Source organism: Mytilus edulis, chromosome 7, assembly GCF_963676685.1.
Source record: "Mytilus edulis chromosome 7, xbMytEdul2.2, whole genome shotgun sequence".
Lineage (NCBI taxonomy): Eukaryota > Metazoa > Mollusca > Bivalvia > Mytilida > Mytilidae > Mytilus > Mytilus edulis.
The window spans coordinates 12,223,592-12,244,104 of record NC_092350.1 but is presented as its reverse complement, the minus strand read 5'-3'; the positions used below and the strand labels follow the sequence as shown (position 1 = coordinate 12,244,104).

General features: G+C 30.8%; 2 protein-coding genes across 9 annotated transcripts in view; one reads left to right on the top strand and one right to left on the bottom strand.

Annotated features, from left to right (window-relative positions):
• The window catches only part of LOC139529999 (uncharacterized), a 20,722-nt gene extending 17,746 nt beyond the window's left edge, over positions 1-2,976 (bottom strand). For 3 of the 6 annotated variants that reach the window (XM_071326006.1, XM_071326009.1, XM_071326012.1), the window contains exons 1-2: positions 2,861-2,927; positions 618-718 (exon numbers count right to left, since the gene is read on the bottom strand). In XM_071326006.1, coding sequence (XP_071182107.1) covers positions 618-660 — 43 coding nt within the window. In that variant the 5' untranslated portion in view covers positions 661-718; positions 2,861-2,927. Of the gene's footprint in view, positions 1-617; positions 772-2,860 lie in introns of all 6 variants that reach the window. The other 3 variants (XM_071326010.1, XM_071326011.1, XM_071326007.1) reach the window with 3 other exon arrangements.
• On the top strand, positions 2,927-20,513 carry LOC139530000 (uncharacterized). Of its 3 annotated transcripts, none has more exons than XM_071326014.1 (11): positions 2,927-3,057; positions 3,889-3,959; positions 5,675-6,007; positions 7,042-7,104; positions 8,269-8,385; positions 10,445-10,483; positions 11,120-11,209; positions 12,331-12,402; positions 12,902-12,946; positions 15,100-15,201; positions 18,311-20,513. In XM_071326014.1, exons 2-10 carry the CDS (start codon positions 3,902-3,904, stop codon positions 15,162-15,164), a joined length of 882 nt encoding a protein of 293 aa, XP_071182115.1. In that variant the 5' UTR covers positions 2,927-3,057; positions 3,889-3,901; the 3' UTR covers positions 15,165-15,201; positions 18,311-20,513. The 3 variants fall into 3 exon arrangements, with proteins under 3 accessions (XP_071182115.1, XP_071182114.1, XP_071182116.1); XM_071326013.1 differs by lacking the exon at positions 2,927-3,057 and adding an exon at positions 3,113-3,245; XM_071326015.1 differs by lacking the exon at positions 2,927-3,057 and adding an exon at positions 3,113-3,245 and having other exon boundaries at positions 15,109-15,201; positions 18,311-18,434.

Below are 20,513 nucleotides of genomic sequence, written 5' to 3'. Positions count from 1 at the left end.
ATCTTAATTTTATGCATTTTCTATGTTAAAAAGGCAAGATTGCACGAGCGAATGTCGAGGAAAACCATATAAAAAACATGACCAAACTTAAATATCTAAGGTTTGAGCCCCCAAAAATTAACTCAGGCTCTCTGAAAAGGTGAGCACTTCCATTACACATTTCTTTACTTTTCTTCTTTAGTACAACTATTATTTATGACGTGCTAATAGTCTCATCAACGTTAACTCAATAATGTTTGCCTATTTATTCAACCATCCAACAATATTTCCTCATAGAATTGATGTTCACAGAAAAATTGTAACATTAAATTATTCATGTGTTGAAAAACTTGATCCTGTATTGAGAAGGATATTCGACGAATCGCTTACTGTATTTTGTCAAGCGTTGCACATGATTATTTTTATTCTAGCATTATGTATTATCTATTGTCTTTTTCAAAAACAAATATCATTATATTTGAAAATAATAAAGTTATTCAAAAATTCATGATGATCAGAATAGTTGACTTGAAGCGAATTCGTCAAAATATTTTCAATTTCTTATTTGCTCCATCATATGTTAGAGAAGAAAGCAAGCATTTTTTTTTAAATTGTGTATAAATTTTTAATTATGTTACCTTCTAAGATATACAATGTAAGTATCAGCAATATTTTATTCATGACGAGTAGTTCATTTAATAGTGTGTTTCTGTATCATAACTGCATCTGGATCCACTATCTGTTAAAGAAAATAATAGAAATTCACTGCAGATTAGTTGCAGTTTTGTGTATCTGAAATAAGAAAGAAGCTACAACAGATCGATAAAAAGCACATGTCAGAACGAGGAAGGACAAAACAAAAAGTAACAGTTAATTAAAATACTAAATAAATAATAACAGATAAAGCGACACGAACTCACAAAAAAAAAAAAAATACAAAACAAAAAAACAAAACAAAAACCCAACAAAAAACAAAACAAAAACCCCACAAAAAACAAAACAAAAACCCAACAAAAAACAAAACAAAACCCCAACAAAAAACAAAACAAAAACAGAGCTAAACAGAGGTAAACTGAAATGTAAAAGTTCCCAATATTTTAGTGGCACACACCATGTCGTCGCTATTGTAAAATCGATGATTATTTTATACGTTACAATGACAATCGCTAGAATATGCATATCAGAGAGGAAAGGGGATTCGATGAGTGAAACATTTCCGTGATATCATTTTACACAAAAATGTGGTCAAGCATATGATAGTAACGTAAACAATTTTCAACATGACGGATAAAGAGTTAAACTATAAAACCAATTAACCCCAAAATAAAGTTTTATTTTGAAACTTTATTTTGGAAGGTCGAGATGTATTAACTAACGCCAATAGTGATTTAACTATCGACAAATGTCGCATCGCAGATAAAACAAGCTAAACAATTAAACAAAATGTATGTATACTTCAGTTCAAGGCTTTCAAACTGAAGGTCAAATAGTTACAGTTTTCAATACAGTGTAGGAAGATCCAGTTCTCTATTCAATACAGTTTGAACAAGACGTAGATATGGATTATGGCTGTGAAGTTGTTAATATCAATTCGAATTAAAAGTTGAATGGATATATATAAACCTTTGCTATAAGAACAAAAATGTTGCAATTTGTGTTGTCCTGACAGCTATAGGCCTAATAAATTAGTCTTTGTGTGCAGGTCTCATTAAATGAACTGCCTTATATATGAACAAGGTATTGACAATTCAATTTGGAACTCAAAATACACCCCCACAACACTGATCATTGAGGACATTCTGGATAGTCATAAGTCTCGTCAATTTTCTTTTGGGTTTTCAACCAAAGATGAAGAACTGATTTTTTTTTTAAATTATCAGCTTTATTGTAAATCAAAATTGGTTTTCAAGTTATTGTTAAACTACCCATTCTAGAGGTGGTGTTACTCAGATGCGGATACTTAAACATTCAAAGACAATTTAAGACCCTTTCATCCTGCAAAAGTCTTAAAACATTTGACTTTTTCACACTTTACACAACTATTCCCCTTTCAAAACGAAAAAAAATAAAAAATTGAAAGGGTTGGTACTGCTTTTGTCCTAAACAAAACTATACAGCGTAGAAAGAAGAATCTAGTCTTAAAGAGGGATAAATAAAACTTCGTGAAAAAAAAATATTTAAAAAAAAATCCACTGAAACTTACATAATCAAGATGCTTGATTTTTTTTTTAATTGGAAACCATATTAGTTATGTTTGAAAACCAACTGTTCTGCTCTTCTTGAGAGAGAATATATATCCCAGTTGGTAAAAAGAGCAGGGGATTGTATTAGTTATCTGAATTTTCGTAAGCGAGGGTTGCTCCTCACAAGACTATTCAACCAAGTGTTCCAAGTAGTGAAGTTGAACCATCGCTTCGTAAATTTTACAGACACCGTCACGAGTAAGCTCACTGTTATAGAATATATGTTTCAAAGATAACAACGGACATGTACCAAATGATGTAACTACAATACCGTCCTCCTTCCCTCGAATATGACCGATCGCATTATACTGCAGATTTATACATATATTAGTAATACAACAGAACCCACATGAAGATCAGGATCAGATTACCCTTTCGGATTACCTGAGTTTTCGTTGGGGTTCAAGATACTCAGTCTTTAGTTTTATATGTTGAGTTTTGTGTCATTTTGCTTGTCTGTTTGTCTTTTTCCTTTATGCCATGACGTTGTCAGTTGCTTCCGATTTATAACTTTGAATGTTCCTTTTGTATCTTTCTCAACTCTTTTATAACTAATTTCTACATTTATGAAGCCAATGAATAGCAATATTATCTAATAGTAGAGATAAATCAATTTTCGAAAATGATATAAAACTCACATTATTTATTCTACGTCTTTTCCGCCATGATTAAGGTATTCGTGCGCAGTAGACTCTTTTCTATAAATAGCCGTCGAAAATCTTTTAATGTTTAAATCTAAACAGCATTTTAAAATGAAAGGATATCGAATTCGCATGACTAAGCGCATTGAATTTTACAGTCTTATCGATGATCTCATATTTCTAGGGTAGATATAGTAAGTACCGTGTAAATACGTATCTGAAAAACATTTAAATATCATATGCCATTTTGAATATCTTTAAATTATAATAGCGAATGGGTAGTATTGTCCTGACTGAACATGCTATAAATATATGTTACGAGGAAGAAAAACACTGCGTCGTTTTTACATATCTTTAAATTCATTTCATTATGATGGTACAGGTAATAATCAATTGTTATTTATGTGAATTATTATGTAATAGATGTATATATATTTCCCCTTTTTTATATAATGCTAGAATTGAAATTTAAACAAAAAATCCGAAAATTTGTAGAATATTTGATTGGTTACAATAGCGTCAATGTCGTGCTAATTACAATTCTTGTACACCTTATATATACAAATTTTATGTACAGGTTTTACTAGAACAGTGCATATTAGAATTCACAATAGCTTTCCATTTGTCGTGATCTTTATTGTTTTACATCTTATATTATCATATTATATGCATGCAGGCCCGTAGCCAGGAGTTGCCAAGGGGGGGGGGGGGTCGTCCGAACCCCCCGAAACCCCCTTGCTACGGGTATATGATTATATAATTGAATAATAATTAAGCAACTGAATTTTTTATCTTCAATAAAGTACTAATTGTAAGGCAATTAACAAATTTCCTGTTGTTTTGATCGCTACAGAAACTATCATTTATTATTTTATGAAATGTTTTATAAACCTCACTCTTATTTAACGGCAATGTGAATAAATCAAATAAATATATTGATGTGGTAAAAGAAATGTTGAAGCCATTGTATGTTTGTTTTGAATTTCATTCCGTACTCAAAATCACTCTGATTATGTATTTTGCAGATGCAGATATACCATGACTGTTAACGAATATCATGGAATTGTCATCTTCCTTCTCATGTTTCTCACTCAAGGTAAATGCATTATCCAAATTTCATAAAATTTAGAATGGAAATTGGGAATATGTCAAAGTGACAACAACCCGATCAAAAAGCAGCAGATGGCCACCATTTATCGTGCATTCATTTCATTTTACAGATATCAAATATATAAGATTCTTGAAAACAGTTGTTGATATTCATAATCCCTTTCTTATCAGTTCATTTTAACGAATGACTTGTTTATCGGTATATTCAACTCTTTTTGACAGGATCTTTGATAATTTATATATGGATATCTCCGAATTATTATTACAGTAAAGATTTGAATTTTTTAATTTGAGGCTCCTAGATAAAGACATATGACAATCACTATTTAAAAAGTCGCAAGGTAGAATCCGCCATCTAAGATTGGACAATCACAGTACAAAATCGGTCTATTTATTTGCCCAAATCTACAAATTTGGAGACAGATTTGCAATTTAATGGTTAGACTGTTTATTCCTATAAAGAAAACTTTGTAATTTATTGTATTACTCAAAATATTTTAACTCATACAGAAAATTTGTTTTTAGAACCATTTTTTAATGAGCCATTTAAGGGGAGATAACTCTTTTAGTACAAAATTTATACTTGGCTTATAGCAAGAAAACAAATTCGGTGACACCATGTTTTCTTTTATTTTCTTAAAAAATATTATGAAACCTATCTTCTCACAATTTATTTCAAAATTCTATCTCATAGAATTTTTTTATGCACACCAATGTGGTTTTACATGAACAAACTAACCAAATTTAGGCAATTTTTAACGACTCATAGCTTTAAAAATAGCACGGTGACCCATACTTTTTATTATATTTTTGAAAAAAGTATAGTAAAATCTTCATTTTGGCAAATTATAAGAAAATTCTGTCTTAAAAAATATATACTTTTTCTTCATATTTTAAGTTATTGTTAAACTAAAATAGACAGTCACATACCTTTGTCAGTATCTCATTTTGAAAAAAGGGCACGGTATAAATTGAATATTCCCGATGAAAAAAAGAACAATATTTCGCAGAACAATATCATGACAACATTCATGTTAAGTTATTAAATCTGTATGTAAGCAAAATGAAGGTTATAACTTTAACTTTAATTGACGATAATGTTTTAAGATGGTCAGTTTCTAGAGACACAAAATTAAATCTGAATATGCATGTATATAACACATATGTTAAAAAAAATACATTAGATCGAAGCACCAAATGTATCAAGACAGGAATAAGGCAATTGCTATCTAATAGTTTGTTTCTATGTATGTTGGTGTTTGTTTTTGTTGCTTCGCTGTTGTCCTCTTCTAGTGTGGTCCCCCGTTCTAGTTGTTTAATCGGATCTGTTTTCTCTCAATCGATTTATGACTTTGAACATCGGTATACTACTATTGCCTTTATTTATTCTCCAACAAACGCAATATATCATCCGTAAAACTTTTAAAAGATGATTTCAACTTCACCACTTGGAACAAAAATTTAAAGTGAACGCTTGGGAAGCCTTGACTTATATGTGTTTAAATAATACGTGATTTCATATGATTTTAAATATATGTTATATGGTTCATTGATTGCTGCTTTAATAACGTACAGTTGCTAATTTGTCATACACGGTCACGGTGACTTATTAGCATGCACTTTGGTTATGCCTTATGAAATTAAGTGTTTTGTTAATGTAAATTGTCAATATCTAATGATGTTTAAATATATAATTTTTAGAAACTTGCCCTTGCGACATTCATACATGCTTCAAATGGAAAATAACGCAAGACAGATTGACTCTTACCTGCAAGGTCGATCATCTACAATTCTCTATTTTCTTTGTTGATCCATCTGGGAACATACAAGCTGACTGTTTACAACCTGTCCTATCATCCGTTAAATGTGAACCTTATTACAAAAATGGGAGCATAACACAGAACAGTACAACAAAAGAAACAATATTTACTGTGCAAGGTAAAATCGACAAATCACTGAATGGAAATTGGACCTGTCTTCATGGCCTCAAAAAAAATATTGCTAAAGTTGAAGTTACAATATTGAATATAGCAGGTAGATATTTTTTGTTTTTAATTTTAAACCTATTTTTATTAATAATCACCTTTTACATCAACCCTAAGTTGCCCAGGAAAGCAACTAAGGGGTCCATCGATTTTTACAGTCTCATTTTTTGGTGAAAAACAAATGAGAAAAAAACCTCCCATTTTAAATAATCATGCAACTCACACCACATCTTCCTATATCTAACATCTATCTTTATAAATATCATTTATCTTTGTACACATGTACATATAATATAATCAATGATCTATATATCTATACCTCACACCAGTTATAATCATTTGAATATAGTATTAATTCCATCGAGTTTTTTTTCTCTCTCAAAGGAGCTACCTGTATTTATTTATAAGCAGTTTAAATAGCAGGTAGATATTAAAAAATGCAAAAAAGTCTCATTGCCAGGTTGCAAAACCTATTGTTTGCGCCAAAAGTTACCAACAACTGTAAACAACAGATATTTACGACTGCAAATCAAATATCACATTTTAATGAACGTTTACGACAGGAGGAATATAGCAGTTGACACAAATCGAATAAGAAATTCTTCTTTTCTGATTTTATTTGGCCTGAATCGGGTTCATACTTTTATTGATTTTCATGAAGCATTTTATTTTTCGTTTGTTTTCATTTGTAGTCACGGGTCTGTTTGTTGTTTTCTTTGATAACGTATCATGTTTGAAGAACTGAAACATAAAACCAGGTTCAATTCACCATTTTCATCATTTAAAAATGTCTGTACCAAGTCAGGAATATGACAGTCGTTTGATATGTTTTATCCTTTGATTTTGCAATTTGATAAGGGACTTTCCTTTTTGAATTTTCCTCGGAGTTCAGTATTTTCGTGATTTTACTTTACACTACATATTGGATATAATAATACGGATTCCTATTTCTAATATGATACTAACTGGTAAATTATGTATCGCTGTTTATACGATATTTAAACTTTTTTATATTAATTGGTGTCTTCAGATGATCCCTTTTTATCCAAATCAGCATTCTTATTTTATACTTATGTATAACAGGAGAACTTGGTAGTGATTTGAACAAGGGATACCAAAAATACAAAAACAATACAGACTCGAATAGTAAGTAATATGGATTATATATCTCGAGAATGAAAGAGAGGCGACAGAAATGCAAAAGAGATGCGAAAGATATTGAAGTGACATTCACACTAATAAGTCGAAAATAAATAGAAAATGCCACGGGAAAAAGGAGAATAAAAACAAAAGACAAATAACAGTATACAAAACAATACTGCAGACTGATCAACACTTACACTACCAAAGCCGGTTGTGATCTCAGGTAATCAAGAAGAGTAGAAAGAACATGTAATTTCCTTTAACCTTGGCTTACTACCTCTGGTTTTATCTTTATCATGAAAAATTGCAAAATAGGTATAATCATTTACATTTCTCACTATATAGAATATTGATTTATCGCATATAGTGTTTAACTTTGAGGTGAGAAAAAAAGCTTCACTTCAGGACAAATAAAAAAAAACCAAAAAACCGCAATCAATCAAACGAAATATGTATCATTTCTTCATGACCTTCAGGCATGATAACTTTTTTTATCACATTTCTGTGCTAAATATGTTAAACATTTTCCACCATTTTCTATATTATGAAATGACAGTATTGACTCAGGAATATCACAATTGTTAGAAGTTTTTGTGCTTTTGATTTTGTCATTTGCTAAATGAAAATGTTTTGATTTTTCCTTTGAGTTCAGTATTTGTATCTTACCTTTTACTGCAAGATGAGACTTTGCAATCACGTAAAAGTACGTTGATATGGAAAAAGAAATTAAAGGAACAAATAATAAATGTAAAGTTTTCTCTGAAAAATATAAGGTTTTCTTTAATTGCTTGAATGGACAAGCGTATGGTATTGATTCGGTTTTATGTGTTTGGATAATATCGTTAATAACATATATCTTTTTGAATAATATCAATCTGAGTGTTGTTCTAAATTTACTCTCCGCACAGAATACAATTTATAGGAGGTTGAATGAAGTTTTATTTATTACATGAGAAGTTATTATAAAAATACAGTTTGGTCAACCATTAAAAACCCTGATTCTAATAAAAAAAAGTTATGTTTGAACTTTGTGTCATCTTCTTTCATTTAATTACATGCACATGTATGACCACTTTATCGTATATAAATATTGTAAAAATGCTACAAAAATAAAGATATGATAACAAAAACTCAAAATATTCCTATTTCTTTCTATTTATATTTTAGGTAACCAATGCATGCATAAAGTTTTGTTCTTTTCAATGATTGCCTATTTTGGAGCTATGTTAGTTTGGATCCTGGTGTGGTGTAAAGTAGGGGAGTATATAAAGCCTAAGATTGATGGTAAGACATTATATGCTTTTTGTGTTTTCAGTGAAAAGCAGACCATAACAGAGCGTTTGGAAATGAGACATAAGTTAATTTTACACATGGAAGGATCAAGTGATCTTTTGTCATCACTTGACGTCCGTCGTCGTCGTCGTCGTCGTCCTACGTTAACATTTACAAAGATCTTCTCCTCTGAAACTACATAGCCAAATTAACCATACTTGGTCTGAATCATCCTAAAGGGTAGCTAGTTTGAAAAATGTATCCGATGAACCCGCCAATCATCCAAGATGGCCATCATGACTAAAAATAGAATATGTGGGTAAAATGCAGTTTTTGGGATATATCTCTGAAACTATAGCATTTAGAACAAATCAAACATGTAACAAATATTTTCATCAGGTGAAGATTTTTCTGCGTTGATATTTCCAAACGCATCAGACAACCCGTTGTTGGGTTGCTGCCTCTGAATTGGTAATTTTAAATAAATTTTGAAGTGTTTGGTTATAATCTTGAACATTATACTAGCTAGAAAAATACTAGTAATATAAAGTAAACAGCAAAATTGTTCAGCAAAGTAAGCTATACAAATAATTAAGCATGATCAAAAGTGTCAATTTATCCCTTCAGGAGGTATTGCCCTTTGAATTCAGCCTTTTACAATTAATATATTATAAGTAGATTTTTGTAATCTTATAAAAAAAATTACTCTGAAACTACTGAGCCAAATCTTGATAGATGGGGATAACTATAAACAGCAAGAATGTTCAGAAAAGTAAGATCTACAAATAAGTAAACATGACCAAATTGTCAACTAACTCCATAAAAACACATAAACATGTCCTTTGTTTAATATGCACTGCAGCATATAGACCAAGGTGAGCGACACAGGCTCTTGAGCGCCTCTAGTTCAAGAAAAGATTCATAATTTGGTATCAATTCCACTAATAATACACGATGGTATTGAAATGTAGAATATGGGCAGTGACGTTGTTTATTATCTTGATAACTTGTTAAAGCATTTTTTAAATTTGTTTTTATAAATATTACCTTTACTGTTGAGCCTGTTTTTTGTGATATACATTTGACATGGCTACAAATATATTTTTTGTTTTTTTATCTTTTGTTTTTGCTACGGTACTTTGTCTACATGCTTTCTTTGTTACATATGTGATTGTTTTCATAGTGATTACGATTATAACACATTGCTGACTGATGTTACCCTATTTATGACATTTTAACATTTTATGTCTCTTTGTTTCGTTCACACATCGTTGTCAATATAATGGAATTTATGCGACTGTCATACAAGTGAGAGGTTTAGCTAGCTATAAGATCAGGTTTAATCCCCAATTTTCTACTTGGGGAGTTGCCTATCCCAAGTCAGGAATATGATTGTTGTTATCCATTTGTTTTATGAGTTAGAGTTTTTGATTTTTAGCACTTTATTTTGGGACTTTCCGTTTTGAATTTATGTCGGAGATAGTTTTTTTGTGATTTTACTTTCTGGGTGAAATAAAAAAAAAATCAAGAATCTAAAATTGATACTTTAAATCGAAAGAGCATTAGGACAGATACAAAATAAGCTAAAAAAAAAGATTATAGACATCCTTTTCAAAATATTTAAATATAAAAACATTGCGTGATAAGGCATTCTGGGACTTTTACCTTTTATTTGCATTCGTATTTTTTGGGTCTTAAATCGATAGAAAAGAGATCTAAAATCTCCTGAAATTTTAGTAAATGACCTTTTTATGCTATTGAAGTAATATATATATGAAAAGGAAAATAGGTGTTATGGAGCAAACTCTTTTACCCTGTATTGAAAGGAAAACCCCAAAGGATTCCAAATATTCGACACAAATTCCGAAACCTCATCTTCATGTTCATGTAAGTACATCCTTAAGAAAAGAAATAAAATGCCATATTATAATATGTACATGTATGCGAGTATCATATTACTTTTCAAGTAACTTGCTCATGAATCCTTTAACAATCTAAGTGATATGTCTTTAATTGTAAACCTATATTCTGCTGATGTTAAAATACAATAAATTATCTTGACCTTTTGCAGATAGTTGGCAAAAGTGCATGTGCATCACAAAAATTCCAGGTATGTTAACAGCATAGTTACTCAACACTTATTTTTTATAATTATTTACTTATTGTGTTAAAAATAGAGTGAATTGATAACTTGTATGAGGTGTGCATATCTATTGATTTATGGTGTAAAAATCACCAAAAGTACAGGCTTTTAATTTGATACATTAGCACGCATTTCGTCTATAGCCTTATAAGAGATGCTCAAATTGAAACAGTTTGAAAGCCAAACACAATCTCCCAAAATTTGTGTCAATAACGCTTTATCAATCTTTACTTTGGTAGAAAAGTATAAGAATTTTGAATATTTCACATTTTATAAAAAAAGTTTATTTACAGAAAAGAACATATCGGATTAATATTTTATATTAGTGTTGAATACTGGTCGAGTGATGCCCTTGATAACAAAGGATAATTTCATAAATAAACGCCGAAATTCACAGAGGTTATATACCGACGACATATAACATATAATCAACATTTAAAAAAATTCTTGAAGTGACAACAATCGTAAAAATGGCAGGATTTTCAATCGCAAGAGGAGATATTATGCGACTCATAAATGATTTGTCTAAAGAAATTTGTATTTCAGCTCAGTCGAATATTGTTTTATTTTCTATTTTCTTTATTTTACCAAATATCGTTTCAGTGTGGAAGACTGTGTGTTTCTTCACATGTATCTCTCTATTCTTCGGAATATGCGCAGTATGTGGGTTTATCGATGATGCTACGTGTATTTGTACGTATAATATGAATTCTAAATAATTGATTCTCGAAAACACATTGTTCGTGTTTCAAGATCAATGTTATAGTTAGCCTCCAAATTTTTAAATTAACCATTATCAACAAAATTCACTTAAAAAAATATAATTTCTGAAATCAAAACTTTTTAAAGAATCAATGCGTTACATCCCATCATTTGCATTTGACGTTTGTGTAAAGCTTAGATTCACGAATGAATGTACCATTAAAGAAAATAGAAAATCTGGTGCATAACGAAACATTAAAAGAAGACTTCTTTTGTCTGTTTATTGATTGAAATTAAACCAAAAAATGGGCAGAGGTAACGAAAGAACGAATTTAACAGCAACAATTTCATGTGCTTGTCATAATCCAGGACTCTCACCACTTTATAAATAGTTGTCAAATATCATATAAAAACTAACTAATGATTCCATATGGTATGTCCTTCTAAGTGAGGCTAAAAAAAATAATTAAAAAATCACGACGTTCTTAGTTTTGAGATTACTGCCTGTTGGGATTACAGAACACACTCTAAAAGTATGTTATGTAATTCTTAGTTATTTTAAATGATGATTGACAATCGGTGACTTATTCTCAACACTTCATGTTGTTTTCATTTCATTTTATCTATGCGCTGATACATTATGAACAACCTGTATTGGCGTCAAAATCATAAATAGAAAATTGATAGTGGTCGAAAAAGAAAATGAGATTTACAAAGTTGGATTGATTTAATTATTTTGTTTTAACAGTGAAAACCCATTTGTTCAGGAACAAGCGATTTAGCCCGCTCGAAAACATATATTGCGTCCTAAATAAATCAGTGTTCCTATGAGCGTTGTCAAATCATCATATGATGAGGTAAAGCATATATTTTGTTTAAAAAGATATATGGGTTTAAGTATTCTATATAAAATGACCAAATGTTACCCCGTGTAGGAGCTATGGTCTAACATGTACACGTTCAAATAAATAACTAGAAATTATTTTCTTAATTTGTATGAATTGAATATTAATGCAGCACTGCATTACATAAAAAGTTATTCAGATCATTTTATGTAGTTATCACAAAATTAAATGTATGTTAAAAATTATGTTTTTATTGTAATTCTATAGCTGGAATTATATTACCAATTGTTGGATGTGTACTTGGATGTGTTAGTACCCCATTCTTTATTAATCTTGCAGGTAAACACATTTTAATGTATAATTTAGAAATTTGAATAAATTGCTTCTAAGACAACAAATTTATTTGTAAGTACAGAAAAGCAATTTGAATGTTGAATAAAATGACAAGGGAGCGTTCTTTCGATAATAATAGACGAAATACATCTGTTACAAAAATAGTGATCTAGAACCAGTTACTGTTGATCAGAATCATTTAAGAATAAAAAAAAAGCCAAAAAAAAAAAACAACCACACAAAACGAATGCGTAACGAAAATAATTCAAACTACTACCTTCTTCAAACAAATAATTTCTTTACTTATAAGAGCTTTAGCAGATCTTGACTGAGACGTATACCCGTGTGTACTTTACATCATTGGTTTCAAGAGGCATCGATACTGATAAATTTTAAATTTTGAAGAGAAAAGATTGATTTAAAAGACAAATTTTTCCACAACATTAGACATGAAATTCATCACAATCTTTTTTACAATATCAAGTAAATATTATTTGTATTTCAGTTGAACAAAGAAATATAACAAATATGAACAGAGTAAACGCTCCAGGTAATTGATATACTATACGTTTAACCAAACTAATTTGAAAGGATGCAACAATTTATCGTCACAAAAATATGCCAAACGCAGATACAAATATCACGCATGTGCTTCAAATAAATGTTGTAAAGACACTGGTATTGAACGTTTTAATTCGCGTTTCGTCATGATATATCACATAACCATTGTTTCATTGTTGTATTTACATATCTTGATTGATACGTTACGCTCATTTGTGTTCACATTATACGAAATCATAAGTAATACGCTCCTGAAAAATGAAAAAAACTACCAAAACAGTGTAATGAGGAAGAACGACTTTGATCGACACATGTTCATAAGACTAAAGATTTAAAACTATCTAGATGGTTACCTTTTTAATTGACAATATATTTGGTACGTTTGGATGACATAGTTTTCAACAAACAATCGGCATTCCCATGGGAACCAAATGTGCGTCTATTCTTGTCGACTTGTTCTTTTAAGTATAGGATGCTGACTTCCTAAGGGAACTTCTTGATATAAAAAGGTTGTCATATCCTGATTAACATTAAAACTTGCCAAAAAGGGTCGGCTGAAAACAAAACTGTACGACAAAAGACCTGATTTCAGCTCCTCAATGTTTAAATTTCAATTTCGATGCAGCAACATTTCAGTAGCGCCTGTACACGTAGTATATATTTCCTAGCTGATATAATATTTCAGGGTTTGTATTTCCTATTATATATTCTTTGAAAGAGGATTGCAACTTACAAGAAAGATTAAAAAAACTCCCTTCGTATATTTTACGGACAACATCATGAATAGGTTGACCGTTTAGTAATATCTGTTTCATAGATGAAAACGAACAACGGACAGATTCAATTATAGTTACCATAATCTAGTCATCTTTTCGGGTTGTTTTTTTTAATGAGCATCACGATTGGTAGCACATGTCTAGTGGGAAAATCCTGTCCTACCGGAGCACCAATCCACAAAACTCAAAACATATGTTTAAATTTTCCCTTCATGCCATGGCGTTGTCCTTTTATTTTTGACCTATGAGTTTTTATGATGACATAATCTTTTGTGTTTTGTATTGTTGTATTTCAAGTATTGTTGATGGACTTTAACATAGAATTGCTATCTTAGTTTCAGATTTGTGTTAAAATGCTCTTTTATTAACGATGTAATAAATGTTTCAAATGAGAAAGGGCAGTAGTTATGAAAATGATTAGAAAAATCACAGGTTTAAATGTTACTTCAAAAAAGTTGTAATAAAGGTCGATGCCACTGCTGGTGGACGTTTCGTCCCCGAGGGTATCACCAGCCCAGTAATCAACACTTCGGTGTTGACACGCATATCAATAATGTGGTAATTTTTATAAATTTCCTGTTTACAAAAGTTTGAATTTTTCGAAAAACTAAGGATTTTCTTATCCCAGGCATAGATTACCTTAGCCGTATTTGGCACAACTTTTTGAAATTTTGGATCCTCAATGCTCTTCAACTTTGTACTTGTTTGGCTTTATAAATATTTTGATATGAGCGTCACTGATGAGTCTTATGTAGACGAAACGCGCGTCTGGCGTACTAAATTATAATCCTGGTACCTTTGATAACTATTAATATAATATAATAGTCTTTAAAATATTCAAGAATCCACACCTGATTCCCCCGCTTGGTGATATAACCTCATCACGATAATTCCTAAGACCACCATTCATTAAAGAAATCTTGTATAATACAAAGTATGATTAATCGAAAATTGCTCTCTCTCAAAAAACGATTAATGCTATACACAAATTTTCTTTGTGTAAGATTGATGTGTTGTGGTACATTATTTAATTGCCAATGAATCAACACTTACCGGGTACCGAATATTTTAAATCAGACATAACGACAATATTGTAATTCAAATACGTCATTATGCTTTGAATAAGACTGCCAATGACATATATTTCAAAGTTCTTAGCAAGGGAATCTACTGTATTTGATAGTGACATTGTATTTTATATCGCTAACTTCTAAATACCTCAATATTTTCAAGTTGTGCACACGTCGGTGACTGAAAATACACGTAACAACATCAATATCTCATTTATTTCTATGTTGATATATAATTACCTTGCATAATGACATATTGGTTTATTTAGTTGAAATGAATTACTTATTTTTTTTAGATCAACAAGCAAATGACCTCGATGAACAAATTGTACGTCCAATGATCATTGAAATCAACGAATGAAATGATAGAAACACTTGAACAGAATCAAATATATGAGGTAAATCGTTTTATAATGTTGAATAAAAGAGCAGAGTTTCAATAAAATTGAGAATGGAAATGGTGAATGTGCCAAAGAGACAACAACCCGACCATAGAAAAAAACAACAGCAGAAGGTCACCAACAGGTCTTCAATGTAGCGAGAAATTCCCGCACCCGGAGGCGTCCTTCAACTGTCCCCTAAACAAATATATACTAGTTCAGTGATAATGAACGCCATACTAATTTCCAAATTGTACACAAGAAACTAAAATTAAAATAATACAAGACTAACAAAGGCCAGAGGCTCCTGACTTGGGACAGGCGCAAAAATGCGGCTTGTTAAACATGTTTGTGAGATCTCAACCCTCCCCCTATACCTCTAGCCAATGTAGAAAAGTAAACGCATAACAATACGCACATTAAAATTCAGTTCAAGAGAAGTCCGAGTCTGATGTCAGAAGATGTAACCAAAGAAAATAAACAAAATGACAATAATACATTAATAACAACCGAATACTAGCAGTTAACTGACATACCAGCTCCAGACTTCAATTAAACTGACTGAAAGATTATTATTTCATCATACGAACATCAGGCACAATCCTTCCCGTTAGGGGTTTAGTATCATACCATCATAACATATATGAGAAGAACATAACCCGTGTCATGCCAACAACTGGTTTTTGAATAAATGTGTTTAGTTCCGATGCAAAGACCCTATAAGTGAATCAATATTAACGCCAAAATATGCAATCTTTAATGACCTGACAACAGTATCGTAACTATATCCCTTCTTAATAAGTCTATTCAAAGGTTTTGTTAGTTTTTGAGGTGAATACTGACACCTTTGTGCTTTATAAAGAATATTTCCATAAAAAATTGAATGTGAAATACCTGAACGTATAAGAAGTCTGCATGTTGAGCTATATTTACGAATGATGTCCTTATACCGATGATAAAATTTAGTAAATGTTTTGACTAGTTTGTGATATCGAAAACCCTGGTGTAATAATTTTTCAGTAATACATAAATTTCTCTCGTTAAAATCTAAAACTTTGTTACATACACGAGCGAATCGTACAAGTTGGGATATATAAACACCGTAAGATGGTGACAAGGGAACGTCACCATCTAAAAATGGATAGTTAACGATAGGAAATGAAAAATCATCTCTTTTATCATAAATTTTAGTATTCAGCTTTCCGTTAGTGATATAGATATCAAGATCGAGGAAAGGGCAGTGGTCATTGTTAGTATTAGCTTTATTTAAAGTAAGTTCAACAGGATAAATTTCTTTAATATACATACTGAAGTCGTCATTATTGAGAGCCAAAATATCATCCAAATATCTAAAAGTATTATTAAATTTGTTTATCAGATGTTGTTTCGATGGGTCTTTGCTTATTTTTGTCATAAATTGTAACTCATAGCAATACAAAAACAGGTCCTCAATAAGTGGTTCACAGTTAGTCCCCCTTGGAATTCCGATAATCTGTCGATATACGGAATCCCCAAAGCGAACAAAAATGTTATCTAGTAAAAATTCAAGGGCCTATATAGTATCAAAGCATGTCCAATTGACATAGTTTTTTTGTTTAATACTACTAAAAAATGACCTAAAAGAGGTTGAACATATATATTCATATTCTGACTTTTTAAATGCCCATTTAATTAGGTGTGTGAATTTTTTCTTAATGAGAATGTGAGGCAATGTGGTATACAGGGTAGAAAAATCAAAACTTTGAACAGATTCAAAATCACAAATATAAGCATGCAATTTATCAAGTACTTCCAACGAGTTCTTGACACTCCAAAAGTAATTAATTCCACTATTTTCGAAGGCCTTATTTGAACAATTTATTATCAGGTTTTTAATTGTACCAAGTGTGCTGGTAAAAAGAATAGACAATTGAGTAGTGGAACAATGGCTTGAAGACGAAATAAATCTATATCAATGTCCAACTTATTCAATATTTTCAATTCAAGGAACATGAAACTTTTATAAAATGGTCGATCGTTCACCATTTTAGAACTTGTTCTAGATATGGCAGACATTTACTTATAGTATAAGTTTTGTACAAATCATGTAAAATTTGTACCTTTAAGAGCGCTACCAAGACCGGACGAACTCACGGACGGACGCCAGGTATATATATATGTACCCTGCAACGCGTTATTCGGAGACGAAAATGACATATATCACGGATTTAACTTTTTGTTTTGCTCGTTCGAAGTAATATTATTAGCTGTGTTAAACTTTTAGTGTACAAAAACTTTAACATTGCCATCTGTGGGCAATACATCAGTTTAATTTCAAAGAGTTAAACTCTAATAGAAGAAAAAGCAACTATATTTATTCGATTCTGACACTTATCAAATATTACACTCAAGCGCTGAATGAAATAATGTTATTAGTTATACGCTATCGATCCTTTATAAATAGATGATTTTTCTTGTTAAACGCCACTTTCAGGACAAAAACGCACCAACTGCCCAATATAGAGCTTGCACTCACAATATATGTATTTACATTAGTTGACAACTTGAACCATACGCCCACATTCACAAAAAAAAACATGCACAAAGGACTAATTTTAAAAGTATAAATGCATGTATTGTTTTAATGATTTTCTCAACATTATAATCAACAGATTAACATTAAAGGACAAAGCTGTAAGATCATCAGAGCAATGATGATTTTTAACAAAATATATAAATTGTGACAAATTCAAACAGTGATAAACAGGTATAGCTTACGGTCAATGATGTCATACTGAAAGTATTGCGTAGGTACTCAATGTAAGCATAGGGAAATTAGATACGATTGCCGATGAGAAAACCTTCCATTATAGACATGAGAAAATTCTCCACTAGAGACTCCTAGAAATCAGTTATGATATTCAGCAACTTCTGCAAGTCCAGCCATTTCTGTAAATATTAATATTTACAAATACAAAGCATGAACTTCTCATTATCAAGTTACTGTCATCCTTGGCATTACACTTCTTTTAACAATTTTAATAATATATAAAGCCTGAATGTCTGAATGTATTTTATCATAATCTTTTTATATTAATCATTTCTGATAGGCCTGTATCACATCACTTTAATTATTTTCTATTCAAAGATTTTCAAGATCTCAAGAATAGTAGAAAGGTTGCGAGCAGTAATCAAGATATTGAAATGAATTTTAGTATTATTTGCAATTTGGACGCAAGTGAATGCAAAACGATTGTTGTGACCTGAGGATTTGAAATATGGTTTCATTATTTATATGAACTTCCAGTCAATGTACAAGCAGAAATTCAAGTGTGTTATGTGCTACTGAATTATGTAATCAAGTAAACCGTTAACTGTCATTCTCTCTCTCTCTATATATATATATATATAGCTAGTTAGATAACATTGTTGTCGATATTTAGATCATGTGTACAGGTATACTTTAATGGTTTTTATCATTACACACTGACTGTCAATTTCCTTATGAACCTTTTGAACACTTCACTTGATTCATATATTTAACATTAGCATACTTTTTCCTGCATCGCATCGCTTCTCAATGTGTGTTGGGCGTTACACGAAAACATATTTTCATAAATCTTTTCATACATTGCTTAAACGGGGTAAAACAACGAATTTCATCGATCTTATTTTAAGATACACGAACTGAGAGTTGGGATAGTATGAAATATCTTGTATGTCTTATACAGACAAAAAGTATTTTTATGCGAGTTTCTTCCACTCAATGCGATAGGTTATGAAGCAAAAATACTCTGCATAGCAATACTAGTAATCATAGAAAGTATATTTGATAAATTACATCCCTGCTTCGAAATGATTGTTTATATTAAATATGTGATGTACCTTGAAAATGAATGTATAGATGAGAAATGAATGAACGAATGGACAGATGAATTAATGAATGAATTGGACGGGTAGATGGATGGGTTGATGGATTGTTTTTTATTGTATTGAATTGTACGTATGTAGGTATGTTATACACCGTCAAGATTTGTTTTCATTCTGACAAATAATTTACGCAAATAAGTTATATGCGCTGAATATTTTGTAATTAAAATGATGAATTTATTTGAGCACAATCTTTTTAATTGGTGGAAGTTGCACTCACTATGAAACATGTTTGCGTTTATCCAGAGTTACAATTGGTGTTGCCTGTTTAAAGAAGTAATTGCTATGTAGATGTAAGACCAACAATTCACATACTCTTATTTAGAAGATATGAAAATGTAACCCCATTGTCAGAAAGAGAGTTTTCATTTTTTTAATTTTTTTTTCATTTCAAATGAACGTACATGATTATTACTTTTACCGATATGAAAATATATTTTGATAGTTTTGAGCCCTAATTATTTACTTGTACATGCAATTGCAACACAATTTGAGAGTTATTGTGCTAAACCAAGTCTTCTTATCAAGATTGTCCGTAACAGGACAAGTTTTTTTTAGTAGTAGAACTCCGCCAATTGAAATAGTGATCTGACACCCTCAGTTAAAACATGTTGCTGTGCTTTTCCGATTTATTGTCTCTGCGTTCACCGTGCGGCTTTCATACTGGTATATTATGGAATACTCTACGACCGTGATTGCACAGATTCATCTGATATGGAGTATTATCTCAGATCAAAATCATCTGGTACATATTTTGGTTTGTGTCATACATTGTACATGTCACATGTCTTCTTGTGTCAACCTGTCTGAGTCTACGTTCGCATTATACTTGATACTTGCATTCTCTTATAATTTTACTATTTTTGTATGTCATTTTTGTCATAATGCTCTTAAAATGATTATGTTATTTTACATTCTTCAAAATTACGGCTTTGCATGTTCCTAACGAAGGTAAATCCAGAAAAGTACTTCGGACGCATGAAACTATTAAACGTGTTGTTAAAGTTTTGATGCATTATAAGAAAGCCTTTTCTGTCATTCCTACCAAAACTCGATGCTTTTGAAGTTTATGTAAATACTTTACCTTAATTTGTATATATTCAAACTGGATTTTTTACAGAAATGGAAATCGTTTAACTAATTTTGCCTATACGTAATTAACAACACAGCTAGTGGACTGTTTGTGTAAGAAATTGATTATATCATAGATTTATTTTTCGTCAAATACCATTTATTAATATTATTGTTAAATTCATGTAGTATAAACGCTTTAGCATTCACTGAATATAGTTTAAGTCTCAACACCACGAGCAGCACATCTTTTATATTTGTTTATAGCTTATTACTTCATCTTTTAACTTTGCGTTGAGCACCTTTTGTGTTAAACTTTGTCTTTAAAAATGTATAAATGTTTGAATGTA

Excerpts from the sequence above, each read along its gene's own strand:
- LOC139530000 (XM_071326014.1), top strand. The coding sequence starts at position 3,902 with ATGACTGTTAACGAATATCATGGAATTGTCATCTTCCTTCTCATGTTT. Across the intron at positions 10,484-11,119 it reads GTGCATCACAAAAATTCCAG|TGTGGAAGACTGTGTGTTTC; the intron begins GTATGTTAACAG and ends ATATCGTTTCAG. Across the intron at positions 12,403-12,901 it reads ATTCTTTATTAATCTTGCAG|TTGAACAAAGAAATATAACA; the intron begins GTAAACACATTT and ends TTTGTATTTCAG.